This window comes from Nesoenas mayeri, assembly GCF_963082525.1.
Source record: "Nesoenas mayeri genome assembly, chromosome: 2".
Lineage (NCBI taxonomy): Eukaryota > Metazoa > Chordata > Aves > Columbiformes > Columbidae > Nesoenas > Nesoenas mayeri.
The window spans coordinates 42,270,115-42,292,975 of record NC_137543.1 but is presented as its reverse complement, the minus strand read 5'-3'; the positions used below and the strand labels follow the sequence as shown (position 1 = coordinate 42,292,975).

The following is a 22,861-nucleotide window of genomic DNA, read 5'->3' as shown; positions in this document are numbered from 1 at the left end:
CACTGGACCTTCAAATGGCTGTCTCTATGCTGCTGTTCTCCTAGAGAACACCCTTTGAAAGAAAAACTGCCACTGATGTCTGTCATTGGAGTAGATCCTTTGTGCTGATCTGCCACTGTGTTCAAAAAGAGAAAAACATGAGCTTTCCTCTTTTCATTGATAGATAAGAACTGAAGTTAGTGACTGCCTCACAGGGATATGGTCATAATTTTAGTTAATGACCAGTCAGTAATGCTTACAAAACATTTAATATTAGAAGTTAGAACTGAAGATATTCTGGAGATAAGCAGGCATGTAATTTAAAAGTGAGAATTACAAGAACCCAGAAAATTGTAATCCTGCTTACAATTATAATTTTAATCACTGATATGTTTTCTCATGTGGCCTTATTTTGTCTTCTTAAATTTTCTTAACTTTAGTTTTTCTTAAATTTTCTGGACTAATTTTGTGTTCCCCATTTTTTCTTTGCAAATGGTTTATGTAAAAAGAACAACCATTCTCCAAATATCAAGGCTAAATTCTTATCACAGTATTTTAGTAGTTCCATGGATATCAGTCAGGCTGCCCACATGAATGGATGAAAGCTGTTTTTGTGTCTATAATGATTGCTATAGGACTGTGATATTTTTTTGTGGCTTGTTAGCTTTAAATCTGAATTAAGCATGATTCTTATTAATGCTGTTTTTACTCTAAAGTTGATTACTTCTTCTATCTTTTCAGAATATATGGAGTGTTTGTAGTACAAGTAGGAACACAGTGGAGCTTTTAAGTCACATGTGTCTGGACAGAACCTTTGTAAGCCTTTTGAAGTCTTAGAGAATTAAGGGGCATTCACACCATCAAATGGTGACACTTGTTTATCATCTTTAGCAGCTCCCAGCACTATTACTTCTTGGGTCTCAAATTCTAGTGGTAAATGGAAGCTACTGATGAATTAGCTGGGTATCGAAAGTGACTTTGCATGCACAGGAAAGCCAATGAGGGTAGCAATGATATTTTAAAACCTGTACTTAAAAGAAAACCAATACAAAAAAAAAAAAATAATCCTGTAGGAATGGTTAAGTTATAAGATATCAGAAATAACACATAGAATTTGCAGTTGTTCATCTTCTGAACAAGTGTAAACAGCAGAATACTGACTAGAATATAAGTAGTATAACAGCTAAAATAGATTAAGGACCTAAATAATTATCTTAATATAATATTTAAGAAAGCAATGTTTATAGCAAAATATCTGTGCAAGATTATCATCTAATGTTTGTGCCTATACAACTTATGAAAGTGGAACTGAAGCGATATTTTAAAACTTCTATATATTACTACATGCAGTGGTAGTGGCTACTGAAGTGTTTTTGTTACTGTTCTACACAGCTAGTTTTGAGAGTTTACTATAATCCTGATTAAATAAAGAAGCTCCAAATCAGATTATGCATCTGGTAGCAATTAGATGGAACAGTTACCATCCAGGGTCATAGATTTCCAAAGGAAAAATTTTAAAAATGCTTAAAGTGGCATAATTAAGATACAGTTAGACATAATCCTTCTGCTTATTTGTAGATGATATTAATACATAATTAAAATAATTGCATTGCAGTTTTTCCAACATGTTGAAATGAAGAATGCCTCATGAATGACAAAATCCTTCAGACTGTCATGTCTCATGGAGTTTTGTGAAAAAAACTGTGTAACTATTTTCATTTTTATATCTCAATAGAGAAAATATGGGAGAATCTTTAGCACAAAGAGGGTCCTCTTGACCAAATGATTGAAAAAGAATTAATGGTAAGGAGGTAATTCAGCAAGAATTAATGGCAGGAGGTAGTAAATAAATAGTCTCAGAAGGTGCGTGGTAGAAGATCCATTTTAACATATTTAAAATTTATATTGCTAAAGAATTTAGTTCAGAGGATAGCCATACATTGATAAAATGAATTAGATGACCTGCATTCCTCACCCACATTTTCAATTTTTGTGGTTCTGTGAGTCTCTGAGCAATCTTAAGTAAGCAGAAAATTATATAAATCAAATATTTAAAAGGTAGATAGATTTAAAAAATAATATACGAGGACTTGCTGAATGAGATGTTAGACATTCTGCTCTAAACAATGGCTACCCGAAGTGAACCTGGTCTGGTGATTAACATTAGCTGAGATTAAGCAAATGGATTATGATGTTTTTTTTTCTAGCTGCACGCACTTGGAATAAGGCTGAGGATGTGAATTTCATATGACATAGACAATCACATATACAATTTCTAAATCTCTGAAAACAAGATAACTACTGTTTTATTCGCATAGGATGTGACTGTGGGTGAGTATGATGAAATCTTATGCAATGCTTACCAGCTATATGGCATTAGACATATTCTTGTATATTTAGAACAAACTGTTCCACTTAGTGACTTCATAAAATTTAGCAGCTTTGTACATAAAATTTGAATGAGTGGTTTTGTTTATGTGATTGCAGGCAAAGGGATTAATTTCTGAATTCTGCTTGATTTTCTTGCAGAATAAAATTCTTAACATTGTAATTGCCAAAATATCTTATTAGGCATTCTGTATCATGTAGGATCAGCTATTTCTTAATTTTAGAATAAAATTACTTAAGTATGAAAATCAATTCTATGTTTAAGATGAAATGAAGCTATTACAATGTGATCACCTGTAGTGTAACTTCTACAATATGTTGATTATTCATTTGCTGAAAGGTTTGCTATTTGTAAGATGCAATTATAAGGTATCTGAAAGTTGCATAAGTAATTTCCACTATTAAAATTATTACTAGGAAATATTTATACATTGTGTACTATGTGACCATCAGTTCTTTGCCAAAAATATCTGCTTTATCATTCGTTTTATGTTTTGCTAAGGAAATCTTCCTTTTCTTGGTTGCTTTTGTGAGTTCAAATTACTTTATCTTTACAATAAAAATTACTTTTTTTCCTTTAATGTGTCTTATCTCTTTGCTTGTTTTGGATTTTGTTACTTCCACAGTGTCAAGATTCAGTTTAATAATTATATTTATGTAAAATATGTTGTATTTCAGTATATGTTATGTTTATATAACTTAATGTTTTGTACAGGTACGAATAACTGGAACAACTTCAGAGAGCCTAATTCAAAAGCTATTATTTTCAGAAGTCTCATGAGAAAATCCAACTATTTTATCTCTTGTAAGAGTGAAGAATCATACAGTTAGATGAAATTTCACTCCATTTTCATAAAGGGTGATAAGTTGTAGTACATAGCAGCTGAGGAGCTTTGTCTGTTCATTTGTATCTCTGGCCATTATTGATGATCACTTAACAGCTTAGTTGCCTTCCCTGGAGTGGATTCTGTGAGTTCAAGTCTTCTTGGACAGTTAAATGGGGTAACATGACATTCAGTTCACGCACGAGCTTTACTACTGTCATTGCTGCTTTCATTGGAGTAGAACATTTGCTCTGCAGAGTAGGAAAGTTTGTGTTGCAGCTAGCAATAAAAATGCCCTCATAAATTTCCTCTAGGAATACCGGTGTAAACACAATGATGCACGAGGCATAAAACAGCTGGTTCAAATTGTGTCCCTAGTCTTAATTCACCTGTCAATCTCTCAGTTTAGAAGTATAATGAAAATTTAGACAGCTAATGAATAGATGTGTCAAAAAAGATGAGCAACTGTAGCCCTCAGTGAGTTCAGTCGAAGTGGAGCTCCTCCCTACCACAGAAAGTAGGACATTTCACTATTCATCATGAACTGGGTTGTGTAAGTTGTTGCAGCCAAGCTTGAAAATGCATTCCTGTTTATTCCTTACAGGCTTTTAAATTTTATTTTATTAAAATTAATATTTTAAAGGGAATTGTGATTACCTAAATCAAACATTGTGTACATCATTCTCATGCAGACCTGTTTGGTTGTTTTTCAGGTTTAGTTCTTATAATGAGTACAATTTACAACAAAAATAATGTATTAAAAGTAGACACTTCCTGTGCTTTTGTCATTGTTCAAAATAATGAACACTTTAAAAGTTACTCTTAGTGAAGGCAAAACACCCAAGCTGAAAACAATTAAATATTGGAAAAGTTATAAGAACACTGTAAGATAAAATCTTGTCAAATCTGACTTTATTTGAACCTTGACTGTTTTGAAAAATAGCAACATTTTCTTATCGACTTCAGAACTGAGGTAAAAGAGACAAAATATTGTTTCGTGTAGCTTCATTAAGAAAAATACGTAGTAGCCAGAACAGACTGTTCCATTAGTCAATATGGCAGCTACACCAAGGTGACATTGTCAAAGAATTTAATTTCTATTATTTTGGTGACAAATGTATTCCCTGAGACTGCTATACAGCTTTTCAGTAAAACTCTACTAAAGCTGCTTCCTAGAGGCTGATTAATCGACTAGCATTTTTGTCCTGTGTTCCAAAGCAAGCCAGTCACTAAGATAAAGTGATTTTATTCATTTAAAGGGTTGTCATTACACTATTTATATGTAGATTGGATTCAAATGGAAAGGTTGTAGTGAGAATGCTCTATTTCCAAGCATCAAGACTATCAGTATAGTTGTCAGAAATAATCTGCTGTTTGAAAGACCACTGTTAAAATGTTACAATGTAAAGGCTATTTCTACTGAAGAATACCTGAAATTTTTGTGTCTGTATAAAGGATTTAAAGACTTTTTTTTTTTTAAAAAAAAAAAAGTCTGATTTGATCAGTAGTTTTTCTCTTGGTATAAATGCAAATGTTGTAATAGTTTATGTACCACAAAATATAAAACTTACAATAGAAAAGCAAGTAATCTGTCAATTTATTATGCAACTTAACACTAAAATATGTTTTGGGTCTTATTCTGGTATAGTTTACAGTGTAGTAAATCAGGAGCCTTTTCTCTGACTCCAACAGAATTGCCCTGGTATAAAACTATGTGAGATCAGAATGAATTGTGTTGTCTTTCAGGTTTCTTATTTTGGGCTGAATACAGCTCATGCCTAGGCACAAATTGCTCTCTCCTAATAAAGATTTTGCTTATATCTTAAATATGAAACATTGTTAGCTTCATCCTCAAGAAAGAAATCATCTAGTTATCATTCTGAACTGACAAAGTACCTTCTTCTAAGGAAACATCTCTTGTAAAAAAATGATAAGAGGTTTGGAATTTCACTGTGGAGTTTTGGGAATATAAGCAAGTAGAGCTATGCTAACTTAATCTGACAATACAGGAGTCTTTGTGGAATTTAGAAGTAACAGCTTGGATCCAATGATTTTTGGCACAACTTGTTGATTGGTTTCTTATACATTCTCTTTCTGAACCTTTCTTACTAGTCATAAGAAAAGTTTTACATCCCTCTCCTCTTTCTTCCAGATTCCTGTCAAAATGAGTGAAACACCTTCAACCAGTTACTCAGTGAATCAGCCAAACTCCTCTGAGAGCGAACAGAGTTTATCCACGCGCCCTTTCAATGTTACCGAACCTGTTGTGGCAAAACGGATCTGTTTCTATAAAAGTGGAGATCCTCAGTTTAATGGGATCAAAATGGTCATTAATAACCGGTCTTACAAAACATTTGATGCCCTGCTGGATAGTTTATCCAAAAGGGTTCCATTACCTTTTGGAGTAAGAAATATTAGTACACCAAAAGGGAGACATAGCATCACCAATCTGGAGGATCTTGAAGATGGAAAATCTTATATTTGCTCCCATCAGAGGAAAATGAAGCCCATCAACCTGGAACAGGCAAGCAAAAAGCCGCTGCCTTGGCAGATCAGTCGGCCTGTTAGCGCTCGTCGTCGAGCTGTGCAATTAGCAAGAGATGATGGAGATGGATTTGGCCATCGAAAAAACAAAATAACAACACCCAAAAAGATGCTTGTTTTCAAAAATGGGGATGTAAGACTCAGGCGCACCATAGTTCTGGGAAAGAAAAATACACAAACCTTTGAGGCCTTTTTGGATTATATGAGCGAGTTAATGCAATATCCAGTTGCGAAACTTTATACCACTGATGGCAGAAAGGTGAGAATAAAGATAAGCACTGACAACTTTCCTATGACTGCTTCTAGATTATTTCTTATTAATAATGTGATTTTATCAATTATAAGCTTGGAACTTTGGGTTGGTGTGAGATCTCATCCTGAATTTCAGCTGTTTCTTTTCTGTGCCTTTTTCCCAAGGCTTGGAGAAAATATACTGGAATCTTACAATCAGAGAGAAGCAAGTGAGGACATTTTATTTGAAGTCATCATGGAAAAATGCTTTCCTTTTTCTTACTCAGGCCTCTTTCAGGCATGCTTTCAAGTCTATATTTTTACCCATTTACCCAGAAACTTCCTTTAGGCTTAATGCTGCTTATCTGTGATTTTTAATGTTTTAAAAATATGATAAGTAGCATCTAATAGCCATATTTTTTATCATTACACAAATTCAGATTGGTTTGCTGTTAACAACTTGGATCTATGACACCTGATTGCCTATTGTAGTTTTCAAACCACGGACGAATTTCTGTACCTCTAAACCTAGATAGCGTAGCACTAATAATCCTGATTTTCATCTCACATGCTGTTTTATATAATTTTAGCTCACTTACTGTTTTATCTGTGTGTTGTTTAACCACAGAAAAGCACTTGTGATTATTCCTAACAGGTATCTAGAAAGAGAACTTTATGCAGAGTTGCAGAAGTTCAAGGGAAATCTTGTGTTTACTCTCCATTTGGTGAAACTCTGTATTAGGTTGGAAAACGGTCCCTATCACTTATATGTCAGTGAAGTGCAGTTTGTAAGCCTTATCTTGCAATATATTTTGGAACGTAAATTCAAAACTGCTACATGAGGCTCTGAGCAGCTTGATCCAGCCAGACCTGTTTGGAGCAGAGGCTTAAACGACATGGCCCCCAGAGGTTTTTTACGATGTATATTTTTCTGTGATTCTGTCCTATTCCTCTGTGGCAGACAGGCCAAGTACTTATGGTGTATTCTAATTTTCCCCTTTCTTCCTCCACATATGTGTTGATATGTATACCTATGTCTAAATGCATATTCTTATTTCATGGCTATGAACAGTCACTGTGCAATGATGAAACAAAATTACATATAAGAAAATTTTGATCTGGATTCAAGTTGCTTCTTGAAGTCTTTTTCTAATCTATTTATATAACAAGACATACCCTCACAGAGATAGGAATTGCCTTATAGGAACTGAAAAATCAATTCCATGCTGTGATACATATTTAATAGCCTGTTGCAAACTAATGTAGAAACTAAGAAGTGACAATAATTAAGCATGAAAGGGATAAATCTCTTGCATTATTTTTTTCTGGTTACTAAGGCAGATAATTTAATGTTACTTATGTTACTTGTTTTTTTTCCTAGGTTCCTAATCTTCAGGACCTGATATTGTGCTCTGGAGCTGTAGTTGCAGCAGGGAGAGAGCCTTTTAAACCAAGCAATTATGATTCTCTTGGGTATTCACGGCCTGCTAGATTGCTTGGAATTGCAAATCGTGTGTACCCAAAAGCAAATACCAAGTCAGAAAGTGAAAATAGTAAGTTCTTTGAATTAATTTGTATTTTATTAATTAGATTATCTCTCTCAGCATAAGACATAAACCATGACAATCTTACTAGGATCAAGGATATTAAAAAAGAACAGTTGAAACTGTTTATATCTGCTCTGATTCTTCTATAGGCATGAGAAAGATCAAAGTGTCAATGTTCTTTTTAAAATGTAAGTTTCTGCTAAGTACTCAGCTACTATGCATATTTGTTTTCAAACAGACTTATTTAGAACATGGATGCAAATCTAAAAGCATATTTTATTTTAATGCACTTTATTGTCTTTGTTATTAATTTTCTGGTGTTACAGTTAATAATGGCAGTGGTAAAAGAGAAGCTATAGTCTACTCCAGGCTCTTAACTGACTGAATTTCTTAGCAAGTTTTGTGCAGTTTTCAGAACTTACCCTTGCAAGTGAAGGTGTGACTTGTCATTGTCATGTCTTACACTTTTTCCCATGTCCCATGCTCCTCATCAACAGGAAAAACACTACAGCACACATCCACTCACAAATTCATCATATTTTTGGAGCTGCTTTTGTCTAAACAGTGTCACCTTTTCCTACATCCTCATGGCTGTGATACATGGGGGTTTTTTTATATGTTTGGGAGAAGATAAACATGTTATTTTCCTTTGGTTAGTAATGGAGTTGTGGCACTGACAACATCAGTAAGACTGTGAAGTAGCCAGTGGATGATCAAGAGCATGAGGAGCTGTTGCAGAGGAGCAAGGTCAGCTGAATAGCCTGAGGCTGAGGGTAACAAAAATGCTGCAGTTCCAGAGCTTTCGGCCATGTGGGAATCCTTGACATTAGAGCATCTTGTAGGGCAAAGGTAGTGTCTAGGTGGAAACTTGTTTAATCCAGAAATACCTTGTACTCTTGATACAGCCTCATGCTGCATTGAAGACTCCAGGGAACACTGTAATTGTTGCTGTGCTGAGACTTTCCATGGTAATCTTGACTGTGTCACAGAACACATTGATACATAAGACGCTTGGCTTCCATTTACTTGAAAGGGTTTCTTCCACATCCCTCAGAATTTATCAGGTCTCCATCAAAACATTCACTTCAGTTTTTCTCAGCCTTCATGTTTTTTGACTTGCACAGCTTGAGAGCTGTTTGTAGAGGATAACTAATGAGTCGAGAGAGAATGAATAGAAACATATTGAGAATAAAAGTTATACAGAAACAAAAAATCCTGCTCAAATTTTGCCTTGATCCAGAAATTGAGCCTTGCGATGGTAGAAAATGTAAGTAGTTGCTAATCTGATAAACTCCCTCTTCTAATCTTTAGTTAAAAGCAATTACAGAAGGAGAAAAAACCCAACCCTCTTTTTGTCTTTAACCTGAGAAATTCAAAAACATCCTGTGTAGGAGACATCACTGACAACGTGAGAGCCTGAAAAATCAAATTTCAGGCACTTCATTCCAATTCCTGAGACAGAGAAGATGACATTTTTACTTTGGGAAGCATAAGGTCTGGTCTGTGTTAGAGGAGTTAGTACGAACTTTTATTTCTGATTCAGTTCATAGCAAAGCATATGCCTGGGAAACTTGCAAGGCACTTGGTCTGAAATTATAGAGACATATCTGTAATAGTAATATGTTCACTGTGAAAGTCTTGATATGAGACCATTTGTGACTCACTTGAGCAAAAAAATATGCTTAAATTCAAGTAATGTAGATAATATTGCGTATGTTAAAATACCTTTCTGCAAGTGAAACCTTTCTGTTAAGTGGTGGCTCCTATATATTTAGGTATCAGTAGCAGTTGTGGATGTCTTTGTGTGGGAGTACATGCACTGTTTCCTTCACACATGCAGAACTTCTTGGAAGACAGCAAAACTTTATTTTTATCTCATGTTCTTTTATCTCTCACCTTTTCAGTGACAACTGCCAGAGAGAGATGAGATATGTGGATTTTTTTTAAAGTCAAGTTTTTACAGAGTAATCAGAATATATTTTGGAAGTATTTAATGTTTATGCAAACACATTGTGCCAAACTCACAATTCATTGAAGTCTGAAAGCATTCTCATTGGTTTTACTGAATTTTGTGCCATGGTCTACAGTACTGTAGCATAAAATGTATCTCAGAATGTCACGATTTAAATTCAGATTTTATAAGAAGTCCAATTGCTTCAGCATTTACTTATCTACAGAAGATCAGTCCAGGGAATTGAATCTGAACCCTTTATTCACATGTCACAGTAATTACTTAACATTGTTAGATTAAACCCAGGGACATATATGTTCAACTAGACTCGCACATTTTAGCACTAACTGCAAGAACTAATAGGAAATCATAGAATCATAGAATCAATTCAGTTGGAAGAGACCCTCAGGATCATCGAGTCCAACCATAACCTAACTCTAGCACTAAACCATGTCCCTAAGAACCTCGTCTAAATGCTTTTTGAACACCTCCAGGGACGAAGACTCTACTACTGCCCTCAGCAGCCTGTTCCAATGCCTGACAACACTTTCTGTAAAAAATTTTTTCCTAATATGCAATCTAAACCTCCCCTGGTGCAACTTCAGGCCATTTCCTCTTTTCCTATCACTTGCTACTTGTGAGAAGAGACCAAGCCCCTGCATGCTACAACCTCCTTTCACGTAGCTGTAAACAGCGATAGCGTCTCCCCTCAGCTTCCTTTTCTCCAGGCTAAGCAGTCCCAGTTCCCTGAACTGCTCCTCATAAGACTTGTGCTCCAGGCCCCTCACCAGCACTATCTCTAGCACCTCAATGTCTTTCTTATGATGAATGACCCAAAACTGAACACAGTATTCAAGGTGCAGCCTCACCAGCACCAAGTAGAGTGGCACAATCACTTCCTTAGTCCTGCTGGCCACACAATTTCTGATACAAGCCTGGATGCTGTTGGACTTCTTGGCCATCTGGGCACACTGCTGGCTCATGTTCAGCCACATGTTGACCAACACCTCCGGTCCTTTTTCACCAGGCAGCTTTCTGCCACTTTTCCCCTAGCCTGTAGCACTGCCTGGGATTGTTGTGACCCAAGTGCAGGACCTGGCACTAGGCCTTGTTAAACCTCATACAACTGACTTCAGCCCATTGATCCAGCTGGTCCAGATCCCTTTATCTGGCCATCCTACCCTCCAGTAGGTCAACACTCCCTACCAATTTGGTGTCATCTGCAAACTTACTAAGGGTGCACTCAATCCCCTCATCCAGATCATTGATAAAGAGATTAAACAGAACTGGCCCCAATACCGAGCCCTGAAGAACACCACTCCTGACCAGCCATCAACTGGATTTGCCTCCTTTCACCACAACTCTTTGGGCCCGGCCCTCCAGCCAGTTCTTTATCCATGGCAGAGTACACTCATCTAGGCTATGAGCTGCCATCTTCTACAGGAGAATGCTGTGGAATATGTTATCAAAGGCCTTACTGAAGTCTAAGTACGCAACATGCACAGCTTTTCCCTCATCTACTAGGTGGGTCACCTTGTCGTAGAAGGAGATCAGGTTGGTCAAACAATTATATATTAGTGATCACTAAGGCATGAAGAAGAGGTAAGGTTAGTAGCTTGAAGTGCAAACAAGTGAGGGCTTGTGAATCCCTTGAAAGGTTCAAGGCAACCCCACCTCCCAACTAAGTATAAAATAAAAGTATTTAGTACTTTTTTAGGCTTTGGGACTTCAAATAAGACTATAGCTCTGGCGTTAGAGAGAACCCATTGCAAAATAAAATTAAGTGGAAAAGTAGTTAAATGCTTGATTCTATACTAAAAATTGGTTATTTTTCTCTAACAACTTCCTGAAATGAACAGCAAGAACAACGTTTTCCTCTTTACTTTTTAATACTCTGGTAAAATAAGCATACTTCATTAGCTTCTTTTGTATTAATTTTTCTCCTTTCTTCTTTTCTCTTCCTTTGCTGCCTGTTTGCTGTGTCTCCATCTGGATCCTTATGCATATTTATTTGCTCTGCTTTCCACCTGAATTTCAACGTAATTATTGGTAGCGAGAGCTGAAATGGGCTCTAGCTCAAGATCTCAGATATTCTCAGTTTCTTCTGACAAAGGGTCCAGCAATGGTAGCAACCAAAATGATAACAACTCAGATTCTTCCTATGTTCCTGACAGTCACAGTGTAGGAGGAAATCAGTTAGTTACTGGTGAAGAATTATCTGTGGCACAGTATGAAGATGACATTGAGAAATCAGTTCACCTTAATCAAGATGGCAGTATCACAGTGGAAATGAAAGTTCGACTCAGAATTAAAGAGGAAGAAACCATTAAATGGACAACAACTGTAAGTCGTGCTGGGCTTTCTGATGACAAAAATGCCTCCATTTGTAATTCTGCAATTCGTGCAGAAAAATGCTTATCTGATGTAAATGTATCAGAATGTACAAAACCAAAAGCTACTCCATTTTTTAAAAGCTACAAAAAAGAAGAGGAAGACTCATTACAGCAAGTCAATGCAGAACTGTTAAATAAAGAATCAGAGTCTGATTTAAAAACTGCTGGTTGTAATAGCTGTAAGAACAATTCTACAGATCCAGACATGAGTGATGTACCGGAGGATAACATCAGACCTCGCTTTTATAGGCCTCCCACTCCTGGACCAAGGCGTGTTAGACAAAAGAAAGCAGTAGTTGAAAGTGTCACCTTGGTATCTGAGAAAGAGGTTCAGGAGAAGACAATAGGGCAATTTTCCTACAATGAGGAAATACAGAATGGAGAAAATACATCTGAGTATTGCATGGTAGCCCATTCAAGCAGAAAAAAATCAAGCGTCAGTAATCTTAAGTTTAGTGAGATGAGTGACAATGATTTATTCAAGCTTTCTTCAGAGAATATAAAAGAAGAAATGCTTTTTAAAGTAAGCCACAAAAGTAATGATTTAATAGAAACCACAAACAGTAAGACATTAGAAGTGCCTGACAAGGATGAATTGGCACAGAATATGTTAGAGAAATCAGTTGTGGAACAAGGTACATATAATAGTTTAGTATCAAGCTGCAAAGCCACCTTCAGTGGTTTCACACCATCATCAAAAATTTACCAGGCAGCTAGGCCAGGTTCAGCAGACCACATCCATGAGTCATGTAATATTAAACAAATAAAAAGATCACTGAGTTCTTTCATTAGTTATTCAGAATTATGTCCATCAAAGGAAGAAAGGAAAGGCAAAGCTTCTGTCTTATTACCTATTTCTCAAGATCCAGTGCATTCAGCCAGTGCCAGATACAGCCAGATGAAGATGATGGAACCTCCATGTAGTAAAGCTCCTCTTGAGAAAATAAATCCAACAACTGGATTCTTTCCAACTGTTACTGAAAGTGAGAATCAAACCAGTGTCAGGACTGAATGTGTGATGTCAACAGATCTCACTGATGACAGCCAATCTGCACCTTCCCTCACCAAAAAGAAGAAGAAAAGAAAATCCTCTAGCTATCTAGAACAAGGTACATGTGAACATCAAGGAGATAAAGAAATTTCAGGGATAATTAAAAGTGAGGGAATGCATATCGCAAGCAAACCCACACAGGATTACACAACAAAAGCTATGGATAGTTATTCTGAAATGCCTCAGGAAAAAGGAATGGATTTTTTTGTAAAAAACAATGATGGGTCTGTCAATTCAGACAAAACCACACATCCTGAACATGAATTCTATCACCAGGATTCAGAGGGACAAAATGGATTAACATTTAATAAAAAAACAAGAAGTAAAACCAACAAGATGGACAAGGTAAAATTGAAGTCAGGCAAAAAAAATAGTATCGTTTCATCTACAAAGACTGAAGATGGTCTAATGACAGTTAACTCAAATAATGAATGTGAACACAGTCAGGAGACACTGATTACTGAGAAGGAAGGCACACAGCTCACAAACAGTTCTTTTGAACAGACATCTAACTCACCAGTGATTTCAAAGCCATTGTCAGAAGTGCCAAAGAATCTCAACTTTGAAAAAGGCAAGGAATACAATATTTTGGAAAATTTGTCATCAAAGAAAGAGAAAAAGCAAAAAGGGATGAAGAAAAATACAAATAAATTTGCAAATAAGTTAAATATGTCAGAGAGTGCTACTACAGTAGAGGCTCTAAAACAGGAGGACTTTCCAGAGGAGACTGTTGAGCATTCACTTGAAAACTATGTACAAACTTGGTTGAAAAACTTGTTACCAAATCCTGTCTTGCCTCCCATAAATAAAAAAGAAGGGAATGTAGAGAATAGCAATGTCTGTCATTTTCCAAAAGAAAATACCGATGCTTCTATAGATAAAGAAACAAGATTTATCACAAATAAACTGCATGTGACTGGAAAAAAACATCTGATTGAACACAATCTAACCAAAAAACCATTAAAGTCTATTTGTGAATTGGGAAATTTAGAAGAATCAGCCAAGGATTCAAGTGAAAAACAAACTGACTCTCTGATTCATGGTAGTACAACTGTAGTAGAAGAAGCTAAGTATTCACTGAAGTCAGAATTTCATCATGATGGTAAACTACACTTTTTTCATGAAACACACGACAATGATAAAAGGACATCAGAAGATGACATTCAAGATACCAACCTATGTCAAAGAAAAAAATCTGAAGTTGCTGTTCAAGTTGATTGCACAATTGTCAATGAGAAAATGGGAATTGATGTTCAGAATAATTGCATGTCTAGCATGTTGCTGCATGAACTGCAATCAGCTTTGCTTGGTCTCCAGAAAGAGCATAGTGGCTGTATAGGAAAAGCTTGCCGCCTTTCAGATCTTTCTTCTTCAGCTTTCAGTTCTTCCTCCAATGTCCTCCTAGCTTGGCTACTTGTGCTGAATCTGAAAGACAGTTTGATTAGGACATTCAAAGATGATGTGGAAAAAACTACCTGTAGCTGTTCTGAAATTTTTACACAATTACAATTTCTGAAACAAACTACAGTCATAGAAAAAGTTGATGAACTGAAGGCTGCCTTCTCGCATTTTCAACAGTCAACAGAAAATAACTTATTACACTTGGGGGAAGAACTCAAAATGCAGGACTCCAGACATTTTCATGAGCATATACCCATATCTGACATTCATAATGATATTCCTTTGCATGAAAATGTAAAACCAGTTGAGTCTTGTATTCCAAAGAACAGTGTAAATTCTGAAGAAGATGTAAAATTGCCTGGTGAATTGGAAAGCTGTTTCAATATACAGAAAGATCTTCATAGAGAAACAGAGACTTTAGACTTGGGTGCTTCCAAAACACAGCTAGATGGTCAATGTGCCGATACTAGTTCACATAGCTGTATCCTTGCATTAACTATAGAACCACCTGAAAGAAATGAAGAAATGCCTGATAGCCTCTGTAAAAAATCCCAAGATAAAACCACTGATATATCATTCACTGATGAGGAGTCAGAAACATCAGTAGAACCTAACTCGACAGTTCATAGTGTAACTTCTAATGATAAAAATCATATTTTAGATCAGGATACTTCTGAGTTAGAAGGTGAAAAAGATATTATATGTGTTAGTACTGATAAAAATGAAGATGAGAAAGTTGATCCAAAGTCAGCAGGTAATGACAAAAAAACAAATAACCAACTTAAACTAGCTGCTGAAACCTCTGCAGAATGTAATGAGGAATATTCTGTACATGAAGACCAGAAAGATAAAGAATCTTGTGAAGAAACCTCTGAGAGGTTATCTACAATCTCTCCATTATCATTTTGTTATGAATCAAAACAAGTTACAGAATGTGATATGAGTGAAGTAGAACAGAAATTGCAAGTAGAAGAACTAGAGAACAAAATGTGTTCAGACACGTCTCAGTTAAAAAAGTGTTTTAAAAGTCCTGCTACTTCAGACTGGTCAGATTATAGACCAGATACTGAAGAGAGTGATTATAACTTCAGAGCATCCAGTGATTTGACCAACGAAAGTGGAGAGGAAGCAGTACTTGAAAAACATTATAATACTGGCTATGTAAAAAGAACTATTGAACGACTTTATGGCAAGACAGAAGCTTCATTTAAGCCTGACTTTCACAGAGGATTTCCTTATATGTCAAAAGTATTTCAAAAGGATACTGAAGAATTACACTCTACAGTGGTGGAAAAACACATTTATTTTTCAAAAGAACCTAGGTCTTGTTCTTCAGAGAAACTGTCACATTCTTCACAAGAATTTCCAGTAAACACAAACAAAGCAGACACTATATTGAGAAGAGAAAATACTTTACCAACACCACAATCTACTCTTAACAGAGAAGAGGCAATTTATACTAATGACTGTTCAGGGGAATCTACAAAGCAACATTGTCAGCTTAGAGTACAAGCTAACGACGATGAAGGAGTATTAATAGATAAAGGCAAATGGCTTCTCAAAGAAAATCATTTGATAAGAAGATCACCACCTGAACGGACAGGAATGTATGGTAATTTGGATACAACATCAACAGACACAGTCCTTGATACTAACAGTGATGACATTCCATACTCACACTTTGGCAATCTGAATCAGTACCCAATCCTCAATGAAATCTCTTCTTCAGAACTTGAAGACATGGCTAAACCATCTGAAAATTTTTGCAACTACTTCAACATACCTCATAATAGTGATTCAGACCCCTTTCAGGATGACTTAAGTACAAAAAGCAAACCTAGCCGCAATGGTAAGATTGCAGCAAACAAAGAAAAGATCAAACCATCAGTCACGGTAGGTTCTACTTCCACACATACTTTTACACAGGCTGATAACAATTTTCCAGCTTTTACATCTGTAGAACTTAGATTGCCTGATAACAAGGTGCATCCATTGGAACAGCCTTTAAATGATGAACCCATACAGTCTCAGCCAACTGGTGTTAATACTGCTAGCAGAAATAATCTTCAGGAAGAAGATTCTCTGGATAAACTTCATGCTATATGTGGACAACATTGTCCAATACTGATGGTGATGGTAACACCAATTAATGAGGAACAGAGAGGATGTGCCTACCAAAAGGCATCTGATATTGAGAACCAACTGGGTCCATGTTGGTTGGCCAAAAAGAGTGAACAATGGTCGGGGGAAGATTTAATAACTGACAAAAATAATAATGTGACTTTGAAGAATAACTGTATCAATAAGATTGCCAATAATATTTTTAATAGATTTTATGCTAATAACACCTTAGATTTTATTAGCAACTTTGGAATACTTGCATCTTCAACTCTGAAAGACACAAACAGTTTAGGGAAGTTCCATGTTATAGAGGATATGAATGTAAAACTAGTGGAATTCAGCAATTGTCAAAATAATATATCCAATCACATACCCAGTGATCTTGTGATAGGCAGAAATAGTGAGCTAACCAATAAAAAGCCAAAAGTATGCCAAACCATAATTCATATTGTTGGAGAAAAATTTTCTCCCATGTTGGAAGATCCAACAGAAGCCTGTCATTCTGAAACATTTGTGAAGTGTGACATTTCTTTAAATAACCTGGAACATAATGCCTCTGAAAATCTGAAAAATGAAAATGCCTTTCCTATGGAAGAAGAAGAGGAAGAAAAAGAAGAAGAAGTTTACATTTGTACAATAGATAATGGAAATTGTAAAGAAGAGAAAGACTTGTAATAGAGATCTTGGAATTTTATAACAGTAGATTAGTGAAAACATATTCAGGAAAATAAAATTGCAAAATAAACTGCTGAATGCCACACCAAATAAAACTCCCAATGTGAATACAGCCCAGATATAGATAAATGTAAAGCACATTGCTGAAACACAGATAATTAATTAGATTTTATGGGAAACAATATAGGAAGAAAAGCTGTTCTTCTAAGACAGTGATTTCTTGGTTAAAAACCATTTTTCTCTGAAATGTTATCTGTTCAGAGATATTCAGTTACATACCAAACATCTCATTTATAGAGAAACAACTACTGCTTGTTAGAACAGAAAAAAGAAATTTGAAATATCCACCCAAATTCCAAGATAAGATTCTTGTATTTAATGACATTTGAGACAGTTTGAGAATAACCTTTCAGTAGAAACACTTTTTCCAGAGCAAAACCAAGGGATATGTTTAATTTTTAAAGAAAAGTAGGAAATGCTATTGAAATACTGAAATATAATGAGAAGTAGGAAACAGAAGTCATATTAATTTTTTATAGATTAACATTATAGAGTTGCTAATTCAATTTTTAAAGGCCAACTTCAGTGAGCAGAGAGATCTTTCAGTCTCTGTATAGGATCATCCAGACCCCAAATGAAGTTTACCTCTTTTACCCAGAGGATAACTAGAAAAGCAGCGTATTTATTGCCACTGAGATTTCACAGGAACTGAGAAAGGATACTGTGTGTCAATGGACTTCCTGACTGCTCTTGCCATATTCCCTTCTGAGGCAGAACCATTTACTCTTAAAATTGTTCTACATACCCTACAAGTTGTAGTTGTATGTTTTTCTTTAACCTCTGTACTTTTATGGTGGTCCATGTCTTTTTTTTTTCTTTTTTTTTTTTTTGTGTGTAAATATGTTGTACTATGAGAATCCAAGGCATATGTAATATGTTTCAGGATCTTTCAATCTGTTATTAGAATTATTCTGGAGACCTGTTTACAGCATTTTTAAATATTATGTATGTATAGTAAGCACTTATATATGGTTTACATTTTTTAGTGAATGGTTTTAAATAGAAAATTGGAAAATATTTAATGTATATTGTGATTAGGCAGAGTGTTTAATTTTTTTTGTTTTGTTAAATATTGATCCCTAACACTGTATAGTACCTTACTTCAATGTCAATGGAATCAGAGATTTGCCTGAAGAAAAAAAGTGGTATTTTTAAGCTAGGGAATGAGAATTTGGTCATTCTGTACTCTTGGTGGCTTTATCTAGACTAACTGGCATGTACATGGCTGTGATAAGCCCTGGATCATGATCCTTTGGATATCCAGGCTAGGGAACTAATGAAAGGCTGACACAAATCTCTCTTGGCCTGGAGGATTTGATTGTCTCCCTGTGGGAGAGAAGGCACATGGAGGGGAAGGAGAGGTTGGATCTGGAGCAAAAGGAGTTTTCAGTACTGGTAAGAAACCTAGAAGTAGTCTTCAATTCTTTTTAGGAGTTCAGTGTCAGACACATTTCCCCATAAAAAACTGATACATTTCTGTTGTTTGAAGCATTGTACTCCATGTAATAAACTGACATTACAACTCTAAAGCAATGTGTATCATCTAATTTATTTCACACCAAATAGCTGTGTGTTATTTCTTATGCCGGCCTTCTTTCTGATGTTCTTCCCTCCATCTCTACATTTTTTGCATCCTTCTTGGCATATTCTAGAACTGCTTCAAGAGAATAGTCTTGATGGTATTTTTTCATCATTTTATATGTCAATACAGAATTAAAACTTATGTTTGGAAAAAGGAGATTGAAATTACTAGCATCCAACTAAATGTCATATGGCATTCTGGGTACCAGACTTCTATACTGTAAATAATGTCTAATGTTTGGTAGGCTAATTAACAGCCATATGTTTGTCTTCATCACTTGCAGTTTTTCTGCTGGATTCACAGCACCTTAACTTTTTCAGATCAAAGTCAAGAACCTTTAATCAGATGCTTATTATAAGGTTCCTGAGCAAACGAAGCACTCAGAATCTCTAATGTGATGTACTGTACGATGTTACAATTAGCAGAGACCACAGCAAGTGGTGAAATTGTTGTTATATTAACTGAAAGACTTGATTCTGATTTCAACACATTAATTGAGAAGGAATAAAATGTTCACCTCACAGCAGGACAAAAGGTTGACAGTTAGATGCACCACACTGTCAAAGGGTTTACATAATTGTTAATGGTTCATTAAAGAGATAGAATATTAAGTGTCTGAGATATGCAGATAAAATAAAGTTGCTTTCATTAAGTAAGGCTGGAGAAGGCTGAAGAGAGAACCTTACCGTGCTGGTGACTAGTGCAATGTACTGATTGACAAAGGAAAAACACCATGAGAAAGGATATGAGCTACTTTATGTAGGTAGCTTAAGTCTGCACATTGACTGCATAAAGCATAGAGACTTTCTGAATAAGTCAGGATAAAAAAACCACTCGGAAATGACAAGCATATTAATGTGTGAAGAGCAGCATAGAAAACAATTCAGTAGGCGTTCAAGAGCTTTATATAGTTTATGCTATTGTTATAGAAGGAATTCAGTTTTTGCCTTGCCATTATTAAAAAAGAGACAGCCAAAAAAACATATAAATCACAGTCACAGGCAGTTTCAGCTTATCTAGTTTAGCCCCCCTGCTAGGCAAACACCCCACACAGTCAGGTAAGTAATTCAATTTAATCACTAAATCTCATTTTAAAACTTGTTACTTATAGTCATTATAGCTTCTGCTGGAAGAATATTTTAGAGCTTGAGTCCTTCTGATGTCTGTCTTAACTGTTTTCTAATTTCTATCCTAAACTTAGTCACGGCTAGTTTATACAAATGTGTCCCCAAGCCATTGTTGTCATTTACTTAGACATGTCTTTTTCCTCCTTTTCCTACATAAATATTTCCTCTAATCATCCTAGTTCTCTTTCTCAGGACCTTTTTACCTTTCAATAAACCATTTTTTATTTTTTATTTTTAATATTTTAATATGGCTACCGAAACTTTGTGCAATATTTAAAAGATTGTCTCTCTGAACTCTGGGACACTGAGAGTAAAATTTCTTTACTTAGAAACCTCTCTCCTGGTGTATCTTACAGCCACATCAATGACTCCTTTATTTTTTGTAAGTGATAAATTCATAGCATTAAGTTTTGGTAGTATTTTTTAAGTGCATTTCTTTGCACTTTCTGCTGTCCTTCATTGATTATTCTCTTTTAATGTGTGTGGTTAAATAACCATTTTACTAGTTCATTTTGTTTTCCTTTGCTATACCTGATTTTTCAGTTCAATTTACTTCATTAACCTCTTCCCTTAGTTTTGAAAATTCCCTGGTTTTAAATCAAAGGCATTCTGGACTAATTTTACTGTGAACCAATAGAAATATTAAGGCATTTAAAAAAACACTAATCATACAAATATCTTATTCAATAACAGTCCAGACTAGCATTTCTTCTAAACACAGTATTTTCTTTTTGTTTGTTTGTTTGTTTGTTTTTGTTTTGTTTTGTTTTTCCAGTACTATCTCATAATTGTATTTTCAACTAGAGCTCATTTCCAATATTAACTGGAAAGGCTCCAAGAGACTGAAAACAGCATATTGGAGAAAAAGTCATTGCACACAGTGATCTATAGTAATCACTACTATTTTCAGTGTGGCATACAGAAAGCTGGATGACATGGCTTTGCATACCTAAAAGTGTACATAACAAAAACTAATAAGAAATGACCGATTTCTCAGAAGTCTTAAGCTCCTCAATTTGAGTGTATAGAAGCAATACTTTGGTATCATTCATTGGCTTTCATTTCTGAAATGCATAAGGCATAATTCTCCTTACTTCTAAGGATGTCACAAGAAATCACGGCCACTTAATTTTTTAATTTATCACTATTAAACAAGTTGCTTGACTGTTATAGCACTGATGTTATCAAATATCATTAGTCTAATTACCATGTTAATCCACTCTAAGAAGGAGGGGGACTATTTAATGCAATTTTCTTACCTTAATAAACTATATTAAGACAAGACCTTAGGTACACCTGCATAGAATGACTTAGATGTTGTTTACATATGCTAGTTTCTCAGTTATAAATGAAATTAACATGGAGAATTATATGGTCACCTATCATCAGCCATGGCTCACAGAAAGTTGGAGCAGACACTGCTTTGGATAGTGTAAAGAATCCCCTTTGTAACAGAAACAGCAAGCTAACTTCAGCTGTGGGAAAAGCAGATTACAGCAACTTTTGAGAAGGGTCACACTGTTGTTGGAAAATGTGATTCTGCTGGTCACTTCTCCTCCTCAGGTCTCACAGTTTTAATTTTTTCTCTGTTCTTGTAGTATAATGTATTCAGGCTATGACAATTCTTGTAATGATGAAGTTTAACCTGTTGGTAAGAGTTGCTGTTTTGCAGTTTATTATTTAATAATGTCAATATAACTACTTAGGAACTGTTGGTACTATAGCTGCACATTCACAGTAGCTTCAGAAAAGTGTTGCTTTAAAAGTATCTCTTTAAAATTGAGTAGCGGCGGGTACTCCAAATTTCTCACAATAATAATATATTTTAAATGCCTGCTCTTGAACAATAGAATCTCTCTCAGATTCTGTCTCTGTCTTTTAAAATTTTCACACTTTCTACTCTGGTCATGGCCCTACAAACATTTTTCAAACAATTAAGTTCATCTCAAAACATTACTGTTGAATTTCAAGGCCTTGAGGTTTGCCTTCAAAGATGAACCAAGCATTATGTGAATGTGTCCCTTTCTCTCCTCTCAAAATATGGGAGAAAATATCCATTTTAGTAGGTAATGAATCTACAGTACTGCATTTCCCAAGAAATGTGTGTTTTACACACAAAACAGAATGGCCACAGAGAAGAAAAGTTTCCTCAATAGGTTTTACCCGATGGTTATAGCAAGACACAAACAAGACTTATAGATTCTCTCATCAGGTCTCATTAAAATGTTAGACTTCATAATGTACCTTTACTATGCCTTGTAATCTGCCTTTTATTAAAAGCAGTTATAATTATTCAAACATGTGCTAAGTGATATGAAGGACATATATTCTCATTTATTTCCTATGTACAAAGAAACTGACGTGCACTATGCCTAGGTCACCCTTATTATCAATATCTTAAATATATTTTATTTTTGGACATAGCTAAACATGAGTAAGTAAAAATATAAATTCTACTGTATTTTTTTCCAAAATGCCACAGAAAACAATATGCAAATTCTTTCAATCATTGTTTTCACTAGTTGTCAGACAATATTTTGCTACAGCATAACTCTGTGTATCATGATCAACGTTCACTGGCTCCTTTAAGAAAATGTGCATGGCTGGCACTTAAAATACTGAGTGACACTCAAAACAAGAGTGATTTCACCGAACTTCACAACAGAACTGCAGAGTAGCTTATTGCCTGAAGTTTAAGAAGACACATAGATATATTTTAAGTATTTCAAATAGCCAATAAACACAAAATTTGTCATATCGTGTTAAGCTCACTCATCATTACTATATTATTTCTTCATGTTTTAGCCAGAGCAGACAGGATCAAAGACACTGTCATGGAGGGAAGAGTCAGTAATACAGGCAAAATGTGTAGCACAGATGAGTCATTAGATGACAGGGGTTGCTTGTAGTCAGTAAAGCCGTGCATTACTGCTGCCTGTGCTTTAAAGAAAGTTCTCTTTTAAGAAACAGTGATATTAACTAGCGGT

General features: G+C 35.4%; 1 protein-coding gene across 1 annotated transcript in view; it reads left to right on the top strand.

The window, feature by feature from the left end:
• Positions 1-5,355: 5,355 nt before the first annotated feature.
• RP1 (RP1 axonemal microtubule associated) overlaps positions 5,356-22,861 on the top strand; it is a gene marked incomplete at both ends in the record, with an annotated part of 176,037 nt that continues 158,531 nt past the window's right edge. Inside the window, 2 exons of the mRNA XM_080364131.1 lie at positions 5,356-5,994; positions 7,348-7,519. Of these exons, the coding sequence (XP_080220257.1) occupies positions 5,356-5,994; positions 7,348-7,519 (811 nt within the window). The remainder of the gene's footprint in view (positions 5,995-7,347; positions 7,520-22,861) is intronic.